The sequence below is a fragment of the Coregonus lavaretus genome, assembly GCF_964263955.1.
Source record: "Coregonus lavaretus genome assembly, chromosome: 21".
Classification (NCBI taxonomy): domain Eukaryota; kingdom Metazoa; phylum Chordata; class Actinopteri; order Salmoniformes; family Salmonidae; genus Coregonus; species Coregonus lavaretus.
In genome coordinates, this window is record NC_140008.1 from 13,193,297 (window position 1) to 13,221,017 (window position 27,721).

Below are 27,721 nucleotides of genomic sequence, written 5' to 3' on the forward strand. Positions count from 1 at the left end.
GTAGAGTACTGTCTCTACTTGTTTGTGAAAGGTAGACTACTCATCAGACAGATGCACCTGCATAACTATTTTATGTTAATCTATATGCAGGAGAGGGGAAATTACCTATTAAATATCAACAAAATGAAATCCTATTTTTCTTTATTAGACAGTTTGGACTCATTCTCAACTCTCCCAAAACGCAATAACACACAACAGTCAAATGGTAAGAAAGTAACACTGCAATATTATTGATTCACATTGTGAAAACTAACCCATGTCTGTAGTTCGAAGGCAAATTATATTCTATAACAGAAATTTTACAAATAATATTTGTATATTACATATTATGTTACAATTAAAATGCTGCCTGCCCACAATATTGAACCAACCGTACATCACCCTCATTTCGTTAACACAGAATTTCTTGACAAAATATCCAAAATGCCTATTGAAGTAACTCAGCTAGTGAGGAAATTCAGCAGAAAAAGCCAAACAGGGGGTTGGACACAGACCCCCTTTGAGAAAGAATCCTGCAATTAAAATAATTCTGCTGCCAGATTTTAGTAGAGCCACCTGCTTCTTCCTAAGGCCTTGCCTTATCTCAGGCCTTGCTTGAATGCATCCAACCTTACTTTAAAACAATCACAGATCCAATAGGGGTGGATTGGTGAAAGCAGTTGAAATGTCTGCTTTCACCCAGGCAGAATGAAAGGAGAATGGGAGAAGATGAAGCACCCAGGGTGTCAGTCTCCAGTGGGAACCTTCTCCCCTACGAGCCAGAGCAAAAGGAAGGCCAGAGCCAGGAGGGCTGTGCCCAATAGATCCGCCAGGGCAGTGAGGTAGGGGATGGAGTAACTGTCAGGGTCTTTGCCCGTCCGCCACAGACAATGGATCATCCAGTCAGCAATACATAGCAGTGTGAAGACCTAAGAGAAGGGAGAGAGAAAGATTCAGCCCTTTATTATAAACTGAGTGATTCGAGACCTGAATGCTGATTGGCTAACAGTTGTGGTATATCAGACCATATACCACAGGTATGACAAAACATTTATTTTTACTGCTCTAATTACGTAACCAGTTTATAATAGCAATAAGGCACCTTAGGGGTTTGTTGCGTCATGCCTAAGAACAGCCTTTAGTCGTGGTATATTGGCCATATACCACACCCCCTCGGCCCTTATTGCTTAATTATAGTATCAGTGTTAATGAAGGAGCAGAGGAGAAAGAATCCACTTATGACTACTAAGACACATAAATTGACCTAACTGATCTCTCTTGTTTCCTGATTTACCTGTAGGAGGGCTGCAGCTAAGAAGAAGGTGATGAAGACAGGTGTGGGAGAGGTGCTGCCCTTCATCAAGTGGATGGTGTACAGGAAGATCAGGTGACCCGGGACGACCAACAGGAGCAGCACCTGGGCAGAGCGATGATTGGCGCCTGTCAGAGAGGTAGATATGGTTAACTGACAGATACAATACACCTGACAACAGAACATTTCATAACCTTTCGTGTTCACAGGTATGTTAAGGGGACTGGTCATGTGCATGAGCCTGCCTACATGTTGTCACGGATTCTGGCGAGGCTGCTCCTCCTCCTTGTTCGGGCAGGCTTCGGCGTTCGTCGTCCCCGGAGTACTAGCTGCCACCGTTGAATGTTTCTATGTTTGATTGCTTTTGTCTGTCTATTGCACCTGTGTCCGTTTGTGTCTGATTATGTGTTCTATAAGTTGCCTGTTTTGTATTGGTTAGGTTGTGTGTTGTTTTCTAATGTCAGTTAGTGCTGCGTGTTTGCTCTGTTTGTTGTTTTTGGAGTTACGCACAGTTTGCGTAATCGCTCGCCTCTGTGTGTTTTTGATGCCGTTTATTGTATTTTTGCCTAGTGGTTAACTAGTAAACTTTGTTGGACTAAGCTTCGGTGTCCTGCGCCTGACTTCCACACCACACTTACATCAGCCCCTGACAGAACAACACACCATTATGGAGTCAGCAGGAGCAGCGGCGGCACCCAAGTCGCTGGAGGATCGGATCAGCGACCAAGACACCATGATCCGGCAACTTGGGGCCGCCATGAACGAGGTGTTCAACACTCTACGCCGGTTGGTTACGGGAGAGGTGCCCACGCCTTCGCACACCTTACCATCACCATCGGCCAGTCCTCCTCTCCCAGCACCGGAACCCAGTGGCATTCGGCTCTCGCTCCCGAGGGCATATGATGGTTCTGCAGCCGGGTGTCAGGGGTTCCTCCTGCAGGTGGAACTATACCTGGCCACCATACACCCGGTGCCCTCGGGATACGAGAGCGTCTCCGCCCTCATCTCCTGTCTATCCGGCAAGGCGTTGGAGTGGGCCAATGCCGAATGGAGGGGAATAGACGCCGCTACCATCACCTACGCGGAGTTCTCCTGCCGCGTAGGTGATGGTAGCGGGGGAAGGCGGCGGGGGAGCGTCTGTTCCACCTCCGACAGGGGAAGAGGAGTGCACAGGAGTTCGCCCTGGAGTTCCGGACTCTAGCGGCGGATGCGGGGTGGAATGAGAGGGCCCTCATCGACCATTACCGGTGTAGCCTACGAGAGGACGTTCGTCGTGAGCTGGCCTGCAGGGACACCAACCTATCCTTCGACCAGTTGGTGGACATTTCCATCCGTCTCAACATCCTGCTGGCTACCCGCGGACGTCCCGAGTGGGGGTCGTCCATTCCACCTTCCAGCACCTCCGAGCCGATTCCCATGGAGCTCGGGGGTGCTGGCGCTAGCGAGAGGAGGAGAGAGAACCCGAGGGGGGCCGTCCCCTGCACCAACTGTGGCCGTGGAGGACACACTGCGGCTAGGTGCTGGGGAGGGTCTCCTGGGAGAGGGGACAACAGGTCACGCACCGGGGAGTCATTTCAGGTGAGTAGGCGCCCCACTTACCCAGAGCTCTCTGTTGGTCACATGAGTATACCTGTGAGATTTCCACAGGTGGCACCTCATTCCCAGCATAAGGCGCTAGTAGATTCAGGGGCAGCTGGGAATTTTGTTGATCGTGAATTTTGTTATAGGCTAGGAATTCCCCTTCGGCCGGTAGAAGTCCCTTTTCCTGTTCATGCCCTAGACAGCCGGCCGCTGGGATCGGGGTTGATCAGAGAAGTCACAGCACCACTTAAGATGACGACGCAGGGGGGTCATGAGGAGATCATTCAGTTTTATCTGATCGACTCTCCTGCGTATCCCGTGGTGCTGGGGCTTCCCTGGTTAAGCGCCCATGATCCTACCATTGCGTGGCAACAGAGGGCTCTTATGGAGTGGTCTGCCCAGTGTGTAGGGAAATGTCTAGGTGTTTCCTTAGGGGCGACCTCGGTGGAGAGTCCGAACCAAGTGCCCGCAATGCGCATTCCCCCTGAATATGAGGATTTAGCACTTGTGTTCAGCAAAACTAGGGCAACATGGCTACCACCTCATAGACAGGGGGATTGTGCGATAGATCTCCAAACAGGAGCGGCACTTCCGCGGAGCCGTGCGTATCCCCTGTCTCAAGAGGAGACAGCGGCTATGGAGACTTACATAGCCGAGTCCTTGGCACAGGGATACATCCGGTCCTCCACTTCCCCGGTTTCCTCGAGTTTCTTATTTGTGAAGAAGAAGGACGGGGGTTTGCGCCCGTGTACTGATTACCGTAGTCTCAATCAGATCACGGTTAAGTACAGTTACCCTCTTCCTCTGATTGCGACTATGACGGAGTCATTACGCGGAGCGCGGTTCTTCACAAAGTTGGATCTCAGGAGCGCGTACAATCTGGTGCGCATTAGGGAGGGGGATGAATGGAAAACAGCATTTAGCACCACCTCGGGTCATTACGAGTATCTCGTCATGCCATACGGGTTAATGAATGCTCCTTCAGTCTTCCAATCCTTTGTTGACGAGATTTTCCGGGACATGCATGGGCAGGGTGTGGTAGTATACATTGACGACATCCTAGTGTACTCTTCTACCCGAGCCGAGCATGTAGCCCTGGTGCGCCGAGTATTGACGAGGCTGTTGGAGCATGACTTGTATGTTAAGGCAGAGAAATGCCTGTTTTTCCAGGAGTCCATCTCCTTTTTGGGTTATCGATTGTCCGTGTCTGGTGTGAAGATAGAGGTTAACCGTGTGTCGGCCGTGCGTAATTGGCAAACTCCAACCACTGTAAATGAGGTGCAGCAGTTTTTGGGTTTTGCTAATTACTACCGGAGGTTTATCCGGGGCTTTGGACAGGTGGCAGCTCCCATTACGTCCCTGCTAAAGGGGGGTCCGGTGCGTTTGCAGTGGTCAGCTGAAGCGGACAGGGCATTTGTTAGACTGAAGAACCTGTTCACTTCGGCTCCGGTGCTGGCGCATCCGGACCCCGCTTTACCATTTCAAGTTGAGGTAGACGCGTCCGAGGCCGGTATTGGGGCAATCCTGTCGCAACGGTCCGGCACGCCACCCAAGCTCCGCCCCTGTGCGTTCTACTCTAAGAAGCTCAGCTCGGCGGAGCGTAATTATGACGTAGGGGACAGGGAGCTGTTGGCTGTAGTCCAGGCCTAAAGGTGTGGAGGCATTGGCTTGAGGGGGCTCAACACCCTTTCCTCATTCTGACTGACCACCGTAACCTGGAGTACATCCGGGCAGCTAGGAGATTGAACCCTCGTCAGGCTAGGTGGAACATGTTCCTGACCCGGTTTGTTTTTAAGATCACATACATCCCAGGGTCCCAGAACGGTAAGGCAGACGCCCTGTCCCGGCGGTATGACACAGAGGAGAGGTCCATCGAGCCTACTCCCATACTGCCGTCTTGTCTGGTGGCTCCGGTTGTGTGGGAGGTCGATGCGGAGATCGAGCGGGCACTGCGTACCGACCCTACTCCCCCCGAGTGTCCTGTGGGGCGGACGTACGTTCCGCTCGAGGTTCGTGACCGCCTTATTTATTGGGCTCATACATCACCCTCCTCTGGACATCCAGGTATTGGCCGGACAGTGCACTGCCTTAGCGTGAAATACTGGTGGCCAATGTTAGCTAGGGATGTGAGGGTTTATGTCTCCTCCTGCTCGGTGTGCACCCAGTGTAAGGCGCTTAGACATTTGCCCAGGGGAAAGTTACATCCCCTGCCCGTTCCACAACGACCATGGTCCCACCTCTCGGTGGATTTTGTGACCGACCTTCCCCCCTCCCAGGGGAATACCACCATTTTGGTCGTTGTGGATCGGTTTTCCAAGGCCTGTCGTCTCCTCCCAATGCCGGGTCTCCCTACTGCCCTACAGACCGCTGAGGCCCTATTTACCCACGTGTTCCGGCACTATGGGGTCCCCGAGGATATTGTGTCTGACCGAGGTCCCCAGTTCACCTCCAGAGTCTGGGGGGCGTTCATGGAACGCTTGGGGGTCTCGGTGAGCCTTACCTCGGGGTACCACCCAGAGAGCAATGGGCAGGTTGAACGAGTCAACCAGGATGTGGGTAGGTTTCTGAGGTCCTATTGCCAGGGCCGGCCAGAGGAGTGGTCTAGGTATATCCCCTGGGCAGAGATGGCCCAGAACTCTCTCCGCCACTCCTCCACCAATTTAACACCTTTCCAGTGTGTTTTAGGGTATCAGCCGGTCCTGGCACCATGGCACGAGAGCCAGATCGAGGCCCCTGCGGTGGATGAGTGGATTCGGCGCTCGGAGGAGACGTGGGACGCTGCACATGTCCATCTGCAGCGGGCCATCAGTCGACAAAAGGCGAGCGCCGATCGCCACCGCAGTGAGGGACCGGTATACGCACCGGGAGATCGAGTCTGGCTCTCGACTCGAAACCTGCCCCTCCGCCTGCCCTGCCGGAAGCTGGGTCGGCGGTTTGTGGGGCCCTTTAAAGTCCTGAGAAGATTGAACGAGGTGTGTTACAGGTTACAACTGCCTATTGATTACAAGAATATTAACCCCTCGTTCCATGTGTCTCTTCTCAGGCCGGTGGTAGCTGGCCCACTCCAAGAAGATGAGATAGGAGAGACCCCTCCGCCCCCTTTGGACATCGAGGGGGCCCCGGCGTACAGGGTCCGGACCATCTTGTACTCGAGGCGCAGGATGAGTGGTCTCCAGTATCTCGTGGAGTGGGAGGGGTACGGTCCGGAGGAACGGTGCTGGGTGCCTAGGAGGGACATCCTAGATCCATCCCTCCTGACTGAGTTCCACCGTGGGCATCCCACGCGCCCGGGTCCGCGTCCTCCTGGCTGTCCCCGAGGCCGGGGTCGGCGCACGGCTGGAGCCGCGCGTCAAGGGGGGGGGGGTACTGTCACGGATTCTGCCGAGGCTGCTCCTCCTCCTTGTTCGGGCAGGCTTCGGCGTTCGTCGTCCCCGGAGTACTAGCTGCCACCGTTGAATGTTTCTATGTTTGATTGCTTTTGTCTGTCTATTGCACCTGTGTCCGTTTGTGTCTGATTATGTGTTCTATAAGTTGCCTGTTTTGTATTGGTTAGGTTGTGTGTTGTTTTCTCATGTCAGTTAGTGCTGCGTGTTTGCTCTGTTTGTTGTTTTTGGAGTTACGCACAGTTTGCGTAATCGCTCGCCTCTGTGTGTTTTTGATGCCGTTTATTGTATTTTTGCCTAGTGGTTAACTAGTAAACTTTGTTGGACTAAGCTTCGGTGTCCTGCGCCTGACTTCCACACCACACTTACATCAGCCCCTGACACATGTGTGTGTCATTACCTGAGCCACAGAAGGTCCTACAGGGGTTGTAGCAGCTCCTGCGATCCTCAGGCACCTGCCTTGGTGAGCAGTGGAGGTGCAGATCAGTGGCTATACGACTGGACTGGATGGCAACCAAGTTCCCCCCAATACCTAGATAGAGATGAAGAAGACACAATGATCATACATATGGAGAGATCTCGTGACTTACCATTTTCTTGAAGGTTCCTAAATGTATGCTTCTAAAAACCCAGATCCTTGTCTCACCATTCATAACTGGCGTGTAGACTATCATTCCCACCATGTTCGGGTCTGATACAGTTGTGTCCAAGATGAGTCCTCCGATACTAGAGAAAAAGACAAATTAAAGGATGGTTTTTCCATTTCCATTTGAATGCTGTGACTGGACTTCAGGGGCACGGAACAGGGGAGCAGACCTGCTGATGACCATGGCAGTGATGATTGGTTCCCAGCCTGTGTAGAGTAGAATGCGACTTGCTGGGTTTCTGGAGGAGACGACCACCCACAGAGGGGTCAGTCCGAGGAAGAACAGACACACCAGGTACGACACATAGGGATACAACTCTGTGTGGAGACAGGAGCAGACACACACTAGCTAAACAAATACAGTTGAAGATAGCCAGACAGACGAGTCAGACAGAGCTGTCAATGTAGCTATGATGTTCCAGTAAATGGGCTCATACTGCCCTCTAGTGGCCTAAAGCTAAACCTCTCGAAACCTCTCTCTATATACCCCCTCCCCTCACCAATGCATTCGTAGAGCCCCTGGCTGAGGCAGGCCAGGATGGCCAGGGTGATGAGGTCACCGAAGCTGGCAGCGATGGGCGTGGCCACGTTGTCTGGGTTGATGCCAATCCTCTTGGAGCCGATGATCACTCCCACCATGATGATCCCTGGGAGAAAACAATACAGTCAAGTCAGATTCAGGCTACTGTTCAGAGTTGCACAGCTCTCCAACCAAGGTGCATGAATTGAGGAGCCAAGAGTTGCACAGATAAAAGCAATGTTGTGACAGCTGGGAGAAGCGTCAGACTGGCGAAAGGGACAAGGGACTGTAATGGCCTTCAGTGGTATTATTCAATTCCCCTTTTATCAAGTGGTAAATGCAAATCGTCAGACTGGCGAAAGGGACAATGGACTGTAATGGCCTTCAGTGGTATTATTCAATTCCCCTTTTATCAAGTGGTAAATGCAAATCGTCAGACTGGCGAAAGGGACAATGGACTGTAATGGCCTTCAGTGGTATTATTCAATTCCCCTTTTATCAAGTGGTAAATGCAAATCAAGTATCTGTAAACACAGATGGTCAAGTTGAATTTGTTGAAATAGAGCTGATACATATCACCATTCCAAGGCAGATAAAATAGCATGTTATTCTGTGGACCGATCAGTACCCAGCGTTCCAATAAAAACCACATTAATAATTGATTTGGGTGTCCTAGCTAGATCACAAGCTCTGCCTTACAGAGTCTGGTCTACCTCTCAGATCCCAAGCATTGGTTTTATTTGAGTCATAACAAAATGGTTTTGCAACAAAAAGGTCTCTGATACGGAAGAAACCTACAATGTCAGTTGTAGCTAAGCTTCCTGGTCTCTGATGATTATATTCTGTACGTCTCAAATAGAAAGAGCATTCAGGCTTTTCCAAGAATACAGCAGAAGTGTACAGTATTGCAATTAAATAGGAATAATTATATGTACTGTAAATGGAGAGTAAGGGATAATACTGTATGTAGAAGGAGACACCTCCCACATGAAAAAAATACTATAGTATACTATGGTATATATACTGTAGTATTAATATATTTATATACTATAGTATTCACTGTAGTGTTTTCACAGACTTTACTGTAGTGTTTTTGTATTCATTTGTATTTATTATGGCAGCAGCGACTCTTCCTGGGGTCCAGCAAAATTAAGGCAGTTATACATTTTAAAAACATTACAATACATTTATAACAGATTTCACAACATATTAAGTGTGTGCCCTCAGGCCTCTACTCTACTACCACATATCTATAACACAAAATCCATGTGTATAGTGCGTATGTTATTGTGTGTTTGTACGCATGTGTCTATGTTTGTGTTGCTTCACAGTCCCCGCTGTTCCATAAGGTGTATTTCTATCTTTTTTAAATCTAATTTTACTGCTGGCATGAGTTACTTGATGTGAAACAGAGTTCCATGAAGTCATGGCTCTATGTAGTACTGTGCGCCTCCCATAGTCTGTTCTTGACTTGGGGACTGTGAAGAGACCTCTGGCGGCATGTCTTGTGGGGTATGCATGGGTGTCCGAGCTATGTGCCAGTAGTTCAAACAGACAGCTCGGTGCATTTAACATGTCAATACCTCTCACAAATACAAGTAGTGATGAAGTCAATCTCTACTCCACTTTGAGCCAGGAGAGATTGACAGGCATATTATTAATGTTAGCTCTCTGTGTACATCCAAGGGCCAGCCGTGCTGCCCTGTTCTGAGCCAATTGCAATTTTCCTAAGTCCCTCTTTGTGGCACCTGACCACACAACTGAACAGTAGACCAGGTGTGACAAAACTAGGGCCTGTAGGACCTGCCTTGTTGATAGTGCTGTTAAGAAGGTAGAGCAGCACTTTATTATTATGACTTCTCCCCATCCTAGCTACTGTTGTATCAATATGTTTTGGCCATGACAGTTCACGATCCAGGGTTACTCCAAGCAGTTTAGTCTCCTCAACTTGCTCAATTTCCACATTATTCATTACAATATTTAGTTGAAGTTTAGGGTTTAGTAAATTATTTGTCCCAAATACAATGCTTTTCATTTGAAATATTTAGGACTAACTTATTCCTTGCCACCCATTCTGAAACTAACTGCAGCTGTTTGTTAAGTGTTGCTGTCATTTCAGTCGCTGTGGTAGCTGACGTGTATAGTGTTGAGTCATCCGCATACATAGACACACTGGCTTTACTCAAAGCTAGTGGCATGTCATTAGTAAAGATTGAAAAAAGTAAGGGGCCTAGACAGCTGCCCTGGGGAATTCCTGATTGTTGGAGAGGCTTCCATTAAAGAACATCCTCTGTGTTCTGTTAGACAGGTAACTCTTTATCCACAATATAGCAGGTGGTGTAAAGCCATAACACATACGTTTTTCCAGCAACAGACTATGATCGATAATGTCAAAAGCCGCACTGAAGTCTAACAAAACAGCCCCCACAATCTTTTTATCATCAATTTCTCTCAGTCAATCATCAGTCATTTGTGGAAGTGCTGTGCTTGTTGAATGTCCTTCCCTATAAGCGTGCTGAAAGTCTGTTGTCAATTTGTTTACTGTAAAATAGCATTTTATCTGGTCAAACACCATTTTTTTCCCAAAAGTTTACTAAGGGTTGGTAGGCTATTTGAGCCAGTTAAGTTTTTAAAAACTATTCTTAGGTAGGGGAATAACTTTTACTTCCCTCCAGGCCTGAGGGCACACACTTTCTAGTAGGCTTACATTGAAGATATGGCACATAGGAGTGGCAATATCGTCCGCTATTATCCTCAGTAATTTTCCATCCAAGTTGCCAGACCCCGGTGGCTTGTCATCGTAGTTTCTTCTTCTTTTAATTCAGTTTAGTCACATGATTTCTCAATTTGCAGTACGTTTTCCAATGACCTATTTGCCATCTCTTTTGCCTCATTCCTCTCAACCATACCATTTTTCAATTCCTCATCAATCCATGGGGATGTAAACGTTTTAACAGTCATTTTCTTAATGGGTGCATGCTTATTAGTAACTTGGATAAGCAATTTCATAAATGTGTCAAGTGTAGCATCTCGTTGCTCGTCATTACACACCACGGACCAACAAATATTCTTCACATCAACAACATATTGTTCATATCTACAAAACGTATTGTATGACCTCTTATACACAATATTAGGCCCAATTTCTGCAGCATTAGTAAAGATATGATCAATACATGTTGATGATTTCATTCCTGTACTGTTTGTAACTACCCTGGTAGGTTGATTGATAACCTGAATCAGGTTGCAGGCACTAGTTAGTTTAAAGCTTTCTCCTGAGTGGGCAGCCTGATGAAAGCCAGTCAATATTTCAATCACCCAGAAAGTACACCTCTCTATTGATATCACATATATTATCAAGCAGTTCACACATGTTATCCAGATACTGACTGTTAGTACTTGGTGGTCTATAGCAGCGTCCCACCAAAATGGGCTTTAGGTGAGGCAGGTGAACCTGTAGCCATATTACTTAAACAATATTTAACATGAGATCCTCTCTAAGCTTTACAGGAATGTGGTCCTGAATATAGACCGCAACACTGCCCCCGTTGGCATTTCTGTCTTTTCTGTAAATGTTATAACCTTGTATTGCTACCACTGTATCATCAAAGGTATAATCTAAGTGAGTTTCAGAGATTGTCAGAATATGAATGTCATCTGTTACTAGCAAATTATTGATTTCATTAACCTTGTTTCTTAAGCTACATATGTTAACGTGGACTATTTTTTAACACTTTTCTGGGATGCTTGATTCTTTTTCTTGCTTTACTGGGAAGCTTAGCAGAGGTAGACATACCCAGGTTATTTGTATTAGTGCAGGGTGAGCTGCACACAGTGGACTTCCTACTACTGCACACCACCTCAGTGCTAACAGTATTACTCTTGTTCATAGGCATATGATTACTGCATACAATAGCTGTAGGATCAGCAGAGGCATTCCGGGCAGTAAGAGGGACATAAATTAGGTTATTTACAGTGTGTCTTCCAATGCCCCCTAGGATAATGTACATTCACTGTAGGACGGCAGGTAGCCTGGCCGTCAGGAGCGTTGGGCCAGTAACCGAAAGGTTGCTGGATCTAATCCCTGATCCGACAAGGTAAAATATGTCATTCTGCCCTTGAGAAAGGCAATTAACCCTAATTTCTCCAGGGTCGCCATTAATAATGGCTGATACCCTCGGAGAGTGGGGTCACAGCCAGGGTATCTCAGGGGGAGTGAGATATGCAAAAAAATATACATTTCCATTTCACACCTCACATCTGTGCCAGTTACCCACTTACACATACAGTGAAACAGGACTATATAAGCATCCCCTAATTATTATGTAGTGTTTTTGCGGACATGACTGTAGTAAATTTACTGTAGTGTTTCTGCGGACATGACTGTAGTATACTGTAGTATTCACTAGTGATTGCCATTAATTACGTATGTTCATTGCTGTTATTGCCCATTATTATTTGCACCTTTGTGTCCTTTTAGATAAACCATACTCCATACAAAGCCAACCAAGTTACAAGACAAGCGTCTCATGTCTACAACTGTCAATAATTCCCTGCCATGTATCATCTCCATTACCTGACTCTATAAATACTTTTATACAGAACTGCATCTCTGCCTCCACCTGCTCTTTAACTGGGGTCCCACAGTAGATGGGCATCACCATAACCCTCACCTAAACCTCAGTGTTTCCGTTGGGGACCCTTATCAGGGGAGGACATGTAGGAAATGTATAAAGCATTTTCAGGTGAGAGCTTTGTACCAGGAAGGTCCTTTGTGTGTATAGGCTGTATGGTGATGCTGGTGGTTTATTTCTGTGAGGAAACACTTTGTGACCATGCTGTCTTGAAGAAATGTTTGGGGTGTGGTCGATTGTTCTGAATGGTATGTGTTGAGTTTCACCATCAGTGAGTTTATTCATGTGTGACAATGTTCAAGATGTTCATTTTGTCAAGCCACTGCAATAATGTCCTTTTGTTTTCAGTTGGTTTGTTTGGAGATGCTTTGCTGGTGTGAGGTCCAGGCAGTATACAGTGGGGGAAAAAAGTATTTAGTCAGCCACCAATTGTGCAAGTTCTCCCACTTAAAAAGATGAGGGAGGCCTGTAATTTTCATCATAGGTACACGTCAACTATGACAGTTAACATGAGAAAAAAAAATCCAGAAAATCACATTGTAGGATTTTTAATGAATTTATTTGCAAATTATGGTGGAAAATAAGTATTTGGTCAATAACAAAAGTTTCTCAATACTTTGTTATATACCCTTTGTTGGCAATGACACAGGTCAAACGTTTTCTGTAAGTCTTCACAAGGTTTTCACACACTGTTGCTGGTATTTTGGCCCATTCCTCCATGCAGATCTCCTCTAGAGCAGTGATGTTTTGGGGCTGTCGCTGGGCAACACATACTTTCAACTCCCTCCAAAGATTTTCTATGGGGTTGAGATCTGGAGACTGGCTAGGCCACTCCAGGACCTTGAAATGCTTCTTACGAAGCCACTCCTTCGTTGCCCGGGCGGTGTGTTTGGGATCATTGTCATGCTGAAAGACCCAGCCACGTTTCATCTTCAATGCCCTTGCTGATGGAAGGAGGTTTTCACTCAAAATCTCACGATACATGGCCCCATTCATTCTTTCCTTTACACGGATCAGTCGTCCTGGTCCCTTTGCAGAAAAACAGCCCCAAAGCATGATGTTTCCACCCCCATGCTTCACAGTAGTCCCTGGCGGCGTAGTGTGTTACTGATGGTAGGCTTTGTTACTTTGGTCCCAGCTCTCTGCAGGTCATTCACTAGGTCCCCCCGTGTGGTTCTGGGATTTTTGCTCACCATTCTTGTGATCATTTTGACCCCACGGGGTGAGATCTTGCGTGGAGCCCCAGATCGAGGGAGATTATCAGTGGTCTTGTATGTCTTCCATTTCCTAATAATTGCTCCCACAGTTGATTTCTTCAAACCAAGCTGCTTACCTATTGCAGATTCAGTCTTCCCAGCCTGGTGCAGGTCTACAATTTTGTTTCTGTTGTCCTTTGACAGCTCTTTGGTCTTGGCCATAGTGGAGTTTGGAGTGTGACTGTTTGAGGTTGTGGACAGGTGTCTTTTATACTGATAACAAGTTCAAACAAGTGCCATTAATACAGGTAACGAGTGGAGGACAGAGGAGCCTCTTAAAGAAGAAGTTACAGGTCTGTGAGAGCCAGAAATCTTGCTTGTTTGTAGGTGACCAAATACTTATTTTCCACCATAATTTGCAAATAAATTCATTAAAAATCCTACAATGTGATTTTCTGGATTTTTTTCCCTTATTTTGTCTGTCATAGTTGACGTGTACCTATGATGAAAATTACAGGCCTCTCTCATCTTTTTAACTGGGAGAACTTGCACAATTGGTGGCTGACTAAATACTTTTTCCCCCACTGTATTGGCAGCGCCCTCCAATAAGGTGACTGTTTAAGTAGTAATTTGTATTTATTTATCTAACTGTTTTCTTTTCTACCATCAGAAGATCATCAGTATTGTTTGTCACAGTTTTTGGTCATCTTTAGAACCTGGTCAGCTGAATCTCTGTGAAAGCGCTCTTGTATTTCAGAAAGCTATCTAGTGGAAGTAAAAGATCTATGAAGTCATTTTGGTGTACTCTTGTTAATGTGCGTTACTTACAGTGCCTTCAGAAAGTATTCACACCCCTTGACTTTTTCCACAATTTGTTGTGTTACAGCCTGAATTTAAAATGGATTAAATTGAGATTTTGTGTCACCCAGGGGTTGGAACCGGTTCAGGGAATAGAACCATTATTTTAAAAGCATGGGAACCGGTTAATAACATTATTTTACCTTCCAGGCATTTTTTATATAGTCCCACAACAAAACGCAACAAAGTGCCTATGCAAAGCCCTCACTCTGTCACTCAGAAACATATTCCAGTGTCTGCCTGCAAGCTGAAAATCTTTGCCTGTGTGTGTTTAGGCTACCTGCCCCTCCCTCCTCAGAAGCATAAACTACTGTACTGAGGTTACAAGCTTGATTCAGAAGATAGAAAGAGAGATTTTTTATTAGCTAGAGAAGAATGGATGAACTTTTTCAATGCTAGTTAAGGATCCTATAGGCCTAGTTATCACATTTCACGTTGGATTTATTAAATACAAAAAGGTAAGATGTGTTCATTCTGGTGCAGCTCTACACACCCACACTTATTAGCTAGCTAGCTCAAGCTTGTAGCGAGCTAGCTCAAAATACATTAAAAGTTCCTCCCCAGAAGCTGCTCTTCCTAGGTATAATTCTGTGGACCTAATTCAGATAATGCATGTCATAACAAGATGTGCTTCAAGCCTCCTCCTCAACTCTCTTGCCCTCTCCCCACCTGCAAAATTTCAGTTGCACCTTGCGCCAAAGGCTACACTTGTCTGTCCATTACGCATGTAAACTACTAGCTTGCCTGCTCTATCCGCTCTGATTGGTGAATTAATTTAATGAGCTAAATGTAAAAAATGATTGATTTCAAAGTAATTTCGGTTCCTACCCCTGGTGTCACTGGACTACACACAATACCCCATAATGACAAAGTGGAATTATGTTTTTAGAAATTTTAGACATTAATTAAAAATGAAAAGCTGAAATGTCTTGAGTCTAGAAGTATTCAACCCCTTTGTTATGGCAAGCCTAAATAAGTTCAGGAGTAAAAATGTGCCTAAGTTGCATGTGTGCAATAATAGTGTTTAACATGATTTTTGAATGACTACCTCATCTCTGTAACCAACACATACAATTATCTGTAAGGTCCCTCAGTCGAGCAGTGAATTTCAAACACAGATTCAACCACAAAGACCAGGGAGGTTTTCCAATGCCTTGCAAAGAATGGCACCTATTGGTAGATGGGTAAAAAAAAAAAGAAGCTGACATTGAATATACTGTATCCCCTTGAGTGTGAAGTAAAAAAATAAATATGTATGCACTCACTAACTGTAAGTTGCTCTGGATAAGAGCGTCTGCTAAATGACTAAAATGTAAATGTAAATGTATGGTGAAGTTATTAATTACACTTTGGATGGTGTATCAATACACCCAGTCACTACAAAGATACAGGCGTCCTTCCTAACTCAGTTGCCGGAGAGGAAGAAACCGCTCAGGGATTTCACCATGAGGCCAATGGTGACGTTAAAACAGTTACAGAGTTTAATGGCTGTGATAGAAGAAAAGTGTGGATGGATCAACAACATTGTAGTTACTCCACAATACTAACCTAATTGGCAGAGTGAAAGGAAGGAAGTCTGTACAGAATATTCCAAAACATGCATCCTGTTTGCAACAAGGCACTTAAGTAATACTGCAGAAAATGTGGCAAAGCAATTTACTTTTTGTCCTGAATACAAAGTGTTATGTTTGGGGCAAATCCAATACAACACATTACTGAGTACCACTGTCCATATTTTCATAGTGGTGACTGCATCATGTTATGGGTATGCTTGTAATCGTTAAGGACTGTGGATATCAAATTTTTTTCAGGATAAAACATTTACTGAATGGAGCTAAGCACAGGCAAAATCCTAGAGGAAAACCTAGTTTAGTCTGCTTTCCACCAGACACTGGGGGATGAATTCACATTTCAGCAGGACAATAACCTAAAACACAAGGCTAAATCTACACTGGAGTTGCTTACCAAGAAGACAGTGAATGTTCCTGAGTGGCCTAGTTAAGTTTTGAATTAAATCTGCTGACTGCAGGAATGTCCATCAGAGCTGTTGCCAGAGAACTGAATGTTAATTTCTCTACTATAATCCGCCTTCAACGTTGTTTTAGAGAATTTGGCAGTACGTCCAACCGGCCTCACATCCGCAGACCACGTGTATGGGGTCGTGTGGGCGAGCGGTTTGCTGATGTCAACATTGAGAACAGAGTGCCCCATGATGGCGGTGGGGTTATGGTATTGGCAGGCATAAGCTACAGACAACAAACACAATTGCATTTTATTGATGGCAATTTGAATGCACAGAGATACCATGACGGGATCCTGAGGCCCGTTGTTGTGCCATTCATCCACCACCATCACTTCATGTTTTAGCATGATAATGCACAGCCCCATGTCGCAAGGATCTGTACACAATTCCTGGAAGCTGAAAATGTCCCAGTTCTTCCATGGTCTGCATACTCACCAAACATGTCACCCATTGAGCATGTTTGGGATGCTCTGGATTGACGTGTACGACAGCAAGTTCCAGTTCCCGCCAATATCCACCAACTTCGCACAGCCATTGAAAAGGAGTGGGACAACATTCCACAGGCCACAATCAACAGCCTGATCAACTCTATGTGAAAGAGATGTGTCATGCTGCATGAGGCAAACTCAATCATCAAGTTTGCAGATGACACAACAGTAGTAGGCCTGATTACCAACAATGACGAGACAGCCTACAGGGAGGAGGTGAGGGCCCTGGCGAGAAAAATAACCTCTCCCTCAATGTCAACAAAACGAAGGAGCTGTTTGTGGACTTCAGGAGACAGCAGAGGGAGCACGCCCCATCCACATCGATGAGACCACAGTCGAGAAGGTGAAAAGCTTCAAGTTCCTCAGTGTACACATCACTGACAATCTGAAATGGTCCACCCACACAAACAATGTGGGGAAGAAGGCGCAACAGTGCCGCTTCAACCTCAGGAGGCTGAAGAAATTCGTCTAGGCCCCTAAGACCCTCACAAACTTTTACAGATGCACCATTGAGAGCATCCTGTCGGGCTGCATCACCGCCTGGTACGGGAACTGCACCGCCCACAACCGCAGGGCTCTCCAGAGGGTGGTGCGGTCTGCCCAACGCATCACAGGGGGCACACCACCTGCGCTCCAGAACACCTACAGCACCCGATGTCACAGGAAGGCCAAAAAGATCATCAAGGACATCAACTATCCGAGCCATGGCCTGTTCATTCCGCTATCAACCAGAAGGCGAGGTCAATATTGGTGCATCAAAGCTGGGACCGAGAGACTGAAAAACAGCTTCTATCTCAAGGCCATTAAATAGTCATCACTAGCCGGCCTCCACCCAGTACCCTGCCTTGAACTTAGTCACTGTCACTAGCCGGCTACCACCCGGTTACTCATCCCTGCACCTTGGAAGATGCTGCCCTATGAACATAGACATGGAATCACTGGTCACTTTAATAATGGAACATTGGTCACTTTAATAATGGAACACTGGTCACTTTAATAATGGAACACTGGTCACTTTAATAATGTTTACATACTGTTTTACTCATTTCATATGTATATACTGTATTCTACTGTATTCTAGTCAATACCACTCCGACATTGCTTGTCTTAATATTTATATATTTCTTAATTCCATTCTTTTACTTTTAGATTTGTGTGTATTGTTCGGAAATGTTAGATGCAACTACACTGTTGGAGCTAGGAACACAAGCATTTCGCTACACCCGCATTAACATCTGTTAAATATGTGTATGCGACCAATACATTTAATTTGATTTGAAATGGTGGTTACACCAGATACTGACTACTTTTCAGATCCACACCCCTACCTTCTTTTTAAAGGTATCTGTGACCAACAGATGCATATCTGTATTCCCAGTCATGTGAAATCCATAGATGAGGGCCTTATGAATTTATTTCAATTGACTGTTTTCCTTATATGAACTGTAACTCAGTAAAACCTTTGACATTGTTGCATGTTGCGTTTATATTTTTGTTCCTTATAAATGGGCTATTGTGTGTAGATGGATGAGAAAAAACAAACAATTTTGAATTCAGGCTGTAACACATTTTCTTTTGTAATAAGTGAAGGGGTATTAATACTTTCTGAAGGCACTGTATCTGTGTCAAACAAGCAAACCTAATCCTCTAAGCTTTAATAAACTTTGCTTGTTCTTTATCTGCCTCTGTAGTGTTTCCCTTGAATGGGTCTAGAACCTGTGTCTAATGTTTAGATGTTACAATTGTAATACAAATGTTATATTTTTGCTAAGATATTGTTTGGTCTGTTGCATTGCTCAGAACTTTTGACCCAACTCAATAGGTGGCCCGTCATGAACCTGTGTGTGTTATGTTCTGGTTGAGTTGTTCCCCTTATTAAACAGTAATTGGTAGTTGTGCCATTTTTGTGCCCTAGTCGGCAGGTGTTACTACAATATACTACACTCATGTCCGGAAAAAAACACTACAGTGAATACTATAGTATATAAATATAATACTACTGTATTTAGACCCTAGTATACTATAGTATTTTTTCATGTGGGTTAGCTGTAAATGTGTAACATGTTTGATGTTTGAACTAGGACCACAGTGGAAATCAATGTTTCACTTTTTTTTTTTTATTCTCATCAAATGTCTAAATGCATTATATCCACATTTGTGGTTATATTGTGTTTTAAATAGTCAAATAAAATCAATCAAGGGATACTACAGTGTGGAGTATAGTATTCTACAGTATACTACACAATTCTATAGTAAGCACTACACGATCAAGGGCATGCGCTCCAGCACGTTCAAATCAAAACCACATTGACAAAGCTAGCAACTAGCAGTAAAGCTAGCTAGCAGTCCAATCGATCAAAACATTTGAAAGTAAGCACCATGTGATCGAGGGATACTACAGTGTGTAGTATAGTATTCTAAAGTATACTACAAAATTCTGAAGTAAGTACTACATGATCGAGGGATACTACAGTGTGTAGTATAGTATTCTCCACTGTTCTACAAAATTCTAAAGTAAGCGCTACATGATTGAGGGATACTAAAGTGTGTAGTATAGTATACTACAGTATACTACAAAAGTCTATAGTAAGCACTACACGATTGAGGGATACTACAGTCTACAGTGTTGAGTATAGGATTCTACAGTATACTACAGTATACCACAATTTACTACAGAATTCTATAGAATTATACAGTAAGTACTATAGTGTTATATAGTAAAATGTAGTATTTTTTTATGTGGACTTGCCTATAATGAAGAGACTGTCACCTCACACTAAGATGCTAGTGAAGAGGGCCTCTTTGCATGGAGGAATTGGCATGCATGAACCTACAGTGCATTCGGAAAGTATTCAGACCCCTTTACTTTTTCCAGATTTTGTTACATTACAGCCTTATTCTAAACTTAATTAAATAAATATTTTTCCTCCTCAATCTACACACAATACCCCATAATGACAAAGCTAAAAACAGTTTATTTTTACATTTTTGCAAATGTATTAAAAATAAAAAACTGAAATCCCTTATTTACTTAAGTATTCAGACCCTTTGCTATGAGACTCGAAATTGAGCTCAGGTGCATCCTCTTTCCATCATCCTTGAGATGTTTCTACAACTTGATTGTAGTCCACCTGTGGTAAATTCAATTGATTGTACATGATTTGGAAAGACACACACCAGTCTATGTAAGGTCCCACAGTTGACAGTGCTTGTCAGAGCAAAAACCAAGCTATGAGGTCGAAAGAATTGTCCGTAGAGCTCAGAGACAGGATTTTGTCGAGGCACAGATCTGGGGAAGGGTACCAAATAATTTCTGCAGCATTGAAGGTCCCCAAGAACACAGTGGCCTCCATCATTCTTAAATGGAAGAAGTTTTGAACCACCAAGACTCTTCCTAGACCTGGCCGCCAAGCCAAACTGAGCAATCGGGAGAGAAGGGCCTTGGTCAGGGAGGTGACCAAGAACCTGATGGACACTCTGAAGGAGCTCCAGAGTTCCTCTGTGGAGATGGGAGAATCTTCCAGATGGACAACAATCTCTGCAGCACTCCACCAATCAGGCCTTTATGGTAGAGTGGCCAGACGGAAGCCACTCCTCAGTAAAAGGCACATGACAGCCCGCTTGGAGTTTGCCAAAAGGCACATAAAGACTCTCAGACCATGAGAAACAAGATTCTCTGGTCTGATGAAACCAAGACTGAACTCTTTGGCTGAATGCCAAGCGTCACATTTTTTTATATTTTAGTCATTTAGCAGACACTCTTATCCAGAGTGACTTACAGTTAAGTAAGTGCATACATCTTGTTTTCATACTGGCCCCCCCGTGGGAAACGAACCCACAACCCTGGCGTTGCAAGCGCCATGCTCTACCAACTGAGCTACAGGAGGAAACCTGGCACCATCCCTACAGTGAAGCATGGTGGTGGCAGCATCATACTGTGGGGATGTTTTTCAGCGGCAGGGACTGGGAGACTAGTCAGGATTGAGGGAAAGATGAACGGAGGAAAGTAGAGAGATCCTTGATGAAAAACTGCTCCAGAGCGCTCAGGACCTCAGACTGGGGCGAAGGTTCGCCTTCCAACAGGACAACGACCCTAAGCACACAGCCAAGACAACGCAGGAGTGGCTTCAGGACAAGTCTCTGAATGTCCTTGAGTGGCCCAGCCAGAGCCCGGACTTGAACCCGATCAAACATCTCTGGAGAGACCTGAAAATAGCTGTGCAGTGGCGCTCCCCATCCAACCTGACAGAGCTTGAGAGGATCTGCAGAGAAGAATGGGAGAAACTCCCTAAATACAGGTGTGCCAATACCCAAGAAGAATCGAGGCTGTAATCGCTGCCAAAAGTGCTTCAACAAAGTACTGAGTAAAGGGTCTGAATACGTATTTAAATGTGATATTTCAGATTTTATTTGTAATTCATTTGCTAACATAACCTGTTTTTGCTTTGTCATTATGGGGTATTGTGTATAGATTGATGAGGGGAAAAAACTATTTAATCCATTTTAGAATAAGGCTGTAACGTAAGACAATGTGAAAAAGGTCAAGGGGTCTGAATACCTTCTGAATGCACTGTTTGTAGGAGAATGAGAGGTGCTGTGGGGTTAGGGTTGGTGTTCGTCCGTCACTGTCAATACCTAGCTAGCTGTTTGAGCCGTGACTTAAAACCCATTGTGTGGGTAGGTGTGATGTGGGTTAAGGGTTTGGACAGGGCTAGCTGGTCTCCTTACCCTGCAGCAAGGAAGCCATGAAGGCAGTAGTTACGCTGGCTGAGCAGAGGAGAGCAGCGTGGCTGAGGAACATATCTCCCTCCAGTACCCAGCCCAAGACCACCGCTGCCAGGGCAGCCAGGAGACCCAGCACTGTGGCTTGCATCTGGAGAAAGAAAACATTCTTTGGGCCAGACACTAGGCATTTGTTAGAGCTAAGAAGTACAAATAAAGGTTTGAGGGATATCTTTAAAGTAACTTTCCAGTGAAAATCTCACTTTTAAAAGTTAATATTCTGTTAACTCATACCTAAATAATGTTGTTGATACTATACTCGTATTTGTGGCCAAAGAATGAATTGGAGAAAAAAACACTTAAAAAACCCCACCTCAAACAGACCATTTCAAAAATGCTTGCCATTTCCTCATAGAGGATGATGTCATCCTCTTGAAGAGGATGAGCTGGCCAGTCAGCGGTCTATTCACATGAATATTTTTTATGACCGGTATACGCCCACACCATTCTGTTGTTGGGGTACGCCCACACCATTCCAACACAGAAAAGCTGCTTCTTAAAATACCTAATTAACATATTTTGGAAGGAAAACTATTTCACTCATATTGGAGTTAATTATAGATCATATTTCATAGAAATCTGGAAACACTGGACAGTATAGCCATAAAGCAAATTACCTGTTTTAGTGCCAGGTTCCCAATAATCAAACTCCATTTCTCTCTGGCTGTCTCCATTTCCCCCACGTTCACCTGACAAGGACAAAATCATAAATGTTATTATCTTTTCTCAGTGTAAAAATCCCCTATTTAGTCTTGACTAATGCATCAACATACAGTGCATTCGGAAAGTATTCAGACCTCTTGACTTTTTCCACATTTTGTTACGTTACAGCCTTATTCTAAAATGTATTAAATTGTTTTTTTCCCCTCATCAATCTACACACAATACCCCATAATGACAAAGCAAAAACAGGTCCCTGTCGCTGAAAAACATCTCCACAGCATGATGCTGCCACCACCATGCTTCACCGTTTTCACAGACGTGACGCTTGGCATTCAGGCCAAAGAGTTCAATCTTGGTTTCATCAGACCAGAGAATCTTATTTCTCATGGTCTGAGAGTCTTTATGTGCCTTTTGGCAAACTCCAAGTTGGCTGTCATGTGCCTTTTACTGAGGAATGGCTTCCGTCTGGCCACTCTACCATAAAGGCCTGATTGGTGGAGTGCTGCAGAGATGGTTGTCCTTCTGGAAGGTTCTCCCATCTCCACAGAGGAACTCTAGAGCTCTGTCAGAGTGACCATCGGGTTCTTGGTCACCTCCTTGACCAAGTTCCTTCTCCCCCGATTGCTCAGTTTGGCCGGGCGGCCAGCTCTAGGAAGAGTCTTGGTGGTTCTAAACTTCTTCCATTTAAGAATGATGGAGGCCACTGTGTTCTTGGGGACCTTCAATGCTGCAGAACTGTTTTGGTAACCTTCCCCAGATCTGTTCCTCGACACAATCCTGTCTCGGAGCTCTACGGACAATTCCTTCGACCTCATGGCTTGGTTTTTGCTCCGACATGCACTGTCAACTGTGGGGACCTTAAATAGACAGGTGTGTGCCTTTCCAAATAATGTCCAATCAACTGAATTTACCACAGGTTGACTCCAATCAAGTTGTAGAAACATCTCAAGGATGATCAATGGAAACAGGATGCACCTGAGCTCAATTTCGAGTCTCATAGCAAAGGGTCTGAATACTTATGTAAATAAGGTATTTCAGTTGTTTTTTAAATATACATTTGCAAAATTGTAAAAATAAACTGTTTTTCGCTTTGTCATTATCGGGTATTGTGTGTAGATTACTGAGGGAAAAAATGTATTTAATCAATTTTAGAATAAGGCTGTAACGTAACAAAATGTGGAAAAGGTCAAGGGGTCTGAATACTTTCCGAAGGCACTGTATTTGTGTCATGAGTATGACCATTCATTAGGCCTGACAGCTAGGAGAGGTAAATGGCGGCAAAAATGGATGGCGGCAAATGTTTACTTTTAAACGCAGACAAAACAGAGATGCTAGTTCTAGGTCCCAAGAAACAAAGAGATCTGCTGAATCTCTATTGTTGTGCAGTCGTCTCAAATAAAACTGTAAAGGACCTCAGCGTTACTCTGAACCCTGATCTCTCTTTTGACAAACATATAGAAAATATTTCAAGGGCAGATATTTTCCATCTTCGTAACATTGCAAAAATCTGAAAAATGTTGTCCAAATATTATGCAGAAAAGCTCATCCATGCTTTTGTCACTTCAAAATTAGACTACTGCAATGTGCTACTCTCCGGCTACCCAGATAAGGCACTAAATAAACAGCTAGTTTTAAATCCGGCTGCTAGAATCTTGACTAAAACCACAAATTTGATCATATTAATCCAGTGCTAGTCTCTCTACAGTGGCTTCCTGTTAAGGCTTGGGCTGATTTCAAGGTTTTACTTTTAACCTACAAAGCATTACATGGACTTGCTCCTACCTATCTCTCTTATTTGGTCCTGCCATACATACCTACACGTACGTTACGGTCACAAGACGCAGGCCTCCTTATTGTTCCTAGAATTTCTAAGCAAACAGCAGGAGGCAGGGCTTTCTCCTATAGAGCTAAATTTTTATGGAATGGTCTGCCGATCCATGTGAGAGACATAGACTCGTCTTTACTGAAGACTCATCTCTTCAGTAGGTCCTATGATTGAGTGTAGTCTGGCCCAGGGGAGCGAGGTGAACGGCAAAGCACTGGAGTGACGAACCACCCTAGCTGTCTTTGCCTGGCCGGCTCCCCTCTCTCCACTGGGATTCTCTGCCTCTGACCCTACTACAGGGCCTGAATCACTGGCTTGCTCGCGCTTTCCCATGCAGTCCCTAGGAGGGGTGCATCATATAATGCCAGGCTTTTTTCACTATACTTGACTTGAGTGGGTTGAGTCACTAACGTGATCTTCCTGTCTAGTTTTGCGCCCCCTTGGGCTTGTGCAGTGGGAGAGATCTTTGTGGGCTATACTCGGCCTCAGAGTCACAATCTATCGATCTAAGGGTAGTCAGTTAGTGGTCTGTTGATATCCCTTTGGTGGTGTGGGGGCTGTGCTTTGGCAAAGTGGGTGGGGTTATATCCTACCTGGTTGGCCCTGTCCGGCGGTAACGTTGAACGGGGCCACAGTGTCCCCCGACTCCCATTGTCTCTGTTCCCAATATCTATGCTGCAATAGTCTACGTGCCGGAGGGCTAGGGTCAGTCTGTCCTATCTGGTGTAATTCTCCTGTCTTATCTTGTGTCCTGTGTGATCTTAGGTATGCTCCCTCTAATTCTCCTCTCTCTCTCTCTCTCTCTCTCTCTCTCTCTCTCTCTCTCTCTCTCGCTCTCTCTTTCTGACCCTGCTGGTAATCTATGAACGTTTGAACATCTTGAATAACGATCTGGCCTTAATGGTCATCTACTCTTATAATCTCCACCCGGCACAGCCAGAAGAGGACTGGCCACACCTCAGAGCCTGGTTCCTCTCTAAGTTTCTTCCTAGGTTCCTGCCTTTCTAGGGAGTTTTTCCTAGCCACCATGCTTCTACATCTGCATTGCTTGCTCTTTGGGGTTTTAGGCTGGGTTTCTGTATAAGCACTTTGTGAAAACTGCTGATATAAAAAGGGCTTTATAAATAAATGTGATTGATCTTTCTCTCTCATCATAAACGTATTAACACCCATATTCATACTGTATAAATGATGAGTGGGAGAGCCTAAGTTACTAGAGCGGTCATGCATTCTCGAATCAGAAGCAGAAAATGCTCCATCATGCCAGTCAACAGATTGTTAAGTCGGTGGTCAAAAGTCCAATAACACACCATACATCCTGTATGCACAATACATGGTTAGGGAGGGTAGATTCAGAGTCATATATGCAGTATAGATTGTAGTCACATTAGTCCAGTCTTGTACTGCAGGGAGTTGTGCAGGGCTATTTTCTTCACTGGCGAGTGAGGACTTTCACACAGGGACAGAGAATTCACAATACAAGAGAGAAACAATGTAAGGAATGGACTTCCCACTGTGTTGGGGTATGGATTGATTGTGTGTGTGTGTGTGTGTGTGTGTGTTCATGTACTCACTGCTGTTGAAAGTCTGGAGGCCAGGGTCATCTCCAGGTTTCCTTTCAGGCCCAGTAGAGCTGGCACCAGGATGAAGATCTCTGTGACTCTCTGGAACACCTCCCAATGCTGCCACAACAACACACAGTGGAATAATACACCAACATATCATGCAATAGACTGACACATGATGCAGTGGACACACCAACACCCAATAAACTAGACAGACCAATACACAATGCAACAGAATCAACATACAGACACTCAATACAATACATGAACATACCATGCAGTAGACACACCAACACATAATGTAAGAATAAATAAACAAATACAGACACCGTGCAATTTATCAGTACCTCACCTGAACTACGTCCAGTAACATCCCAGCTGACACCGTCCCCAGTCCAGCCAGTAGGAAGGGCACCAGTATCTGCAGAACCATGGACCTGACGGACTCACTGGGCACCTCTCTGACACCATCCTGGGCACTACAATCCTCTGGGTCCTTCTCCATAACTTCCTCATTGACCTTGGAGCCAGGCATGTGTCCATTGATGAAAAGTGGGTCTGTCTCGGTGTATGGACAGAGTTCATTAAAGGGGCTGCTGTTGGATGGGGACTGAGCTCTATTTGGGAGTCGTTGGTGACCCCCTAGATAGTGTGCATCTGGGGCTGGGCAGGACCCATAGTGGTGCCTGTTGTGTTTTCCTGCGTCAACGGTGTCCCTCTGGGCCAGTTGGTCATCCTGTGGCCCAGTGTTGGCCATCAGAACAATGATGTGTCCTGCGGGAGTTAGACACTCCTTCTGCTACTCCGAAGAAAGGGTAAGTTGATATGACTGGGTCAAAGAAAACCAGCAGGAGGTAATTAGACAGTTACAGTATGTATCATCCTTGATATTGATGTTATCACTGAACACTCCTGGTACTAGTCATGAACTACTGGCAAGAAATAAAAATAATGAATTAACTTGTTGCTGCGTAAGAAGTGTGGCAAAGGTAGGATTAGTGTGTAATTTAACACACGTGTGATGCACAGACACAGATAAATGACTAAGATGCATGCCATCTCTACACGTGAGTATATAAGACAGACAAGCATACAAGAGAGTCATGGCTACAGCACGACAAATGCATAACATCTAATGCTTGTATGGTATAATTGGTTAGGCATTCTCCCACATACTCAGGGGTTTTCCATGCCATTACAAAGCCCCTTGTCAGACATGGAAACAATGTGAGGCCTCATGGTTCTAGCAGTCACACAATAGCCAAACCAATTGAGGAGACATTCAATTCATTATTTGGTAAGTCCAAATTGCATAGAAATATCTCGTCGTATCCAACAATGTATGTCTGAAAAATGGCAGACACTTTCAAAATATTCAAAGTGGCTGTGAGTCTATCTGGAAGTGAGTGAGAGTAAGTAAATCAATGACTTGTTCTTTTGTAAGTAATTTGCAGTTATCCACTAATTTGGTCTGAAGTTGAAAACATGTAACACACAAGAGAAAAACACTTACAAGTTCCAAGTGGTAGTACGTTAAGAGAAAAATGTGACTTACCTAAAGTGTAAAACCATAGCATATTAGAGATGTGAGAGAAGAAGAAATAGATTTTGGAGAAGTAGATACTCCAGCGTTGTTCTTTCACTCTGCTTATTCTGGCCATGAATGTTTTCCTCTTCCCCTGAATGGCTGAAGCTCCTTCATAGCTATATCATTGCTCTCGCTCTCGCTCTCTCTCTCTCTCTCTCTCTCTCTCTCTCTCTCTCTCTCACACACACACACACACACCCACACACTGTGAGGAAATCCCTCCTGATTGAGCTGGTCTGTGGTTCACTGACAACAATCTCCTCTCAAAGAGATGATGCAACCTCCAGAGTATTCCAAACAGAGGACTTTATTGACATAATGTGGATTGGAATGGTCTACACAAGAATAGAAATAGGAATGAATATGTGATCACATGTATAACAAACCTAATAGCAGAGAAGAGTACCACTGAATAGAACAGTATGAATGGATTAATGATAATAAGAAACAAGAATAGCAGGAGTAAAGCTCTGTATATAAAATAGTGGACTATAATACAGTAATACATGAGAGAAAAGGACTGTATTGGGAACGGAATAGATGATTAATAGGCATTAGAAAAGTGTGACTAATTATAGAAGACAATAATCACAAGGATAACACCGTAAGTCGCTCTGGATAAGAGCGTCTGCTAAATGACGTAAATGTAAATGTAAATGTTGAGGGAAAAAATGATGT

At 44.7% G+C, this 27,721-nt stretch overlaps 1 protein-coding gene across 1 annotated transcript; it reads right to left on the reverse strand.

The window, feature by feature from the left end:
* Positions 1–124: 124 nt before the first annotated feature.
* Positions 125–27,229, reverse strand: LOC311148802 (solute carrier family 41 member 2-like). The gene is made up of 11 exons (XM_084185780.1): positions 27,011–27,229; positions 25,808–26,284; positions 25,465–25,572; positions 22,020–22,091; positions 21,349–21,493; positions 7,402–7,548; positions 7,072–7,219; positions 6,902–6,981; positions 6,656–6,787; positions 1,274–1,419; positions 125–908 (listed from the first exon to the last, which is right to left on the reverse strand). The coding sequence occupies exons 2-11, from the start codon at positions 26,210–26,212 to the stop codon at positions 726–728; spliced, it is 1,566 nt and encodes a 521-aa protein (XP_084041906.1). The 5' UTR covers positions 26,213–26,284; positions 27,011–27,229; the 3' UTR covers positions 125–725.
* Positions 27,230–27,721: the final 492 nt, after the last annotated feature.

Coding starts and splice junctions, on each gene's coding strand:
- LOC311148802 (XM_084185780.1), bottom strand. CDS start 26,212: ATGGCCAACACTGGGCCACAGGATGACCAACTGGCCCAGAGGGACACC. Junction 22,092..25,464: donor CCTCCAGACTTTCAACAGCA/GTGAGTACATGA, acceptor TGTCCTTGTCAG/GTGAACGTGGGGGAAATGGA. Junction 7,549..21,348: donor CATGGCTTCCTTGCTGCAGG/GTAAGGAGACCA, acceptor GTTTTCTCCCAG/GGATCATCATGGTGGGAGTG.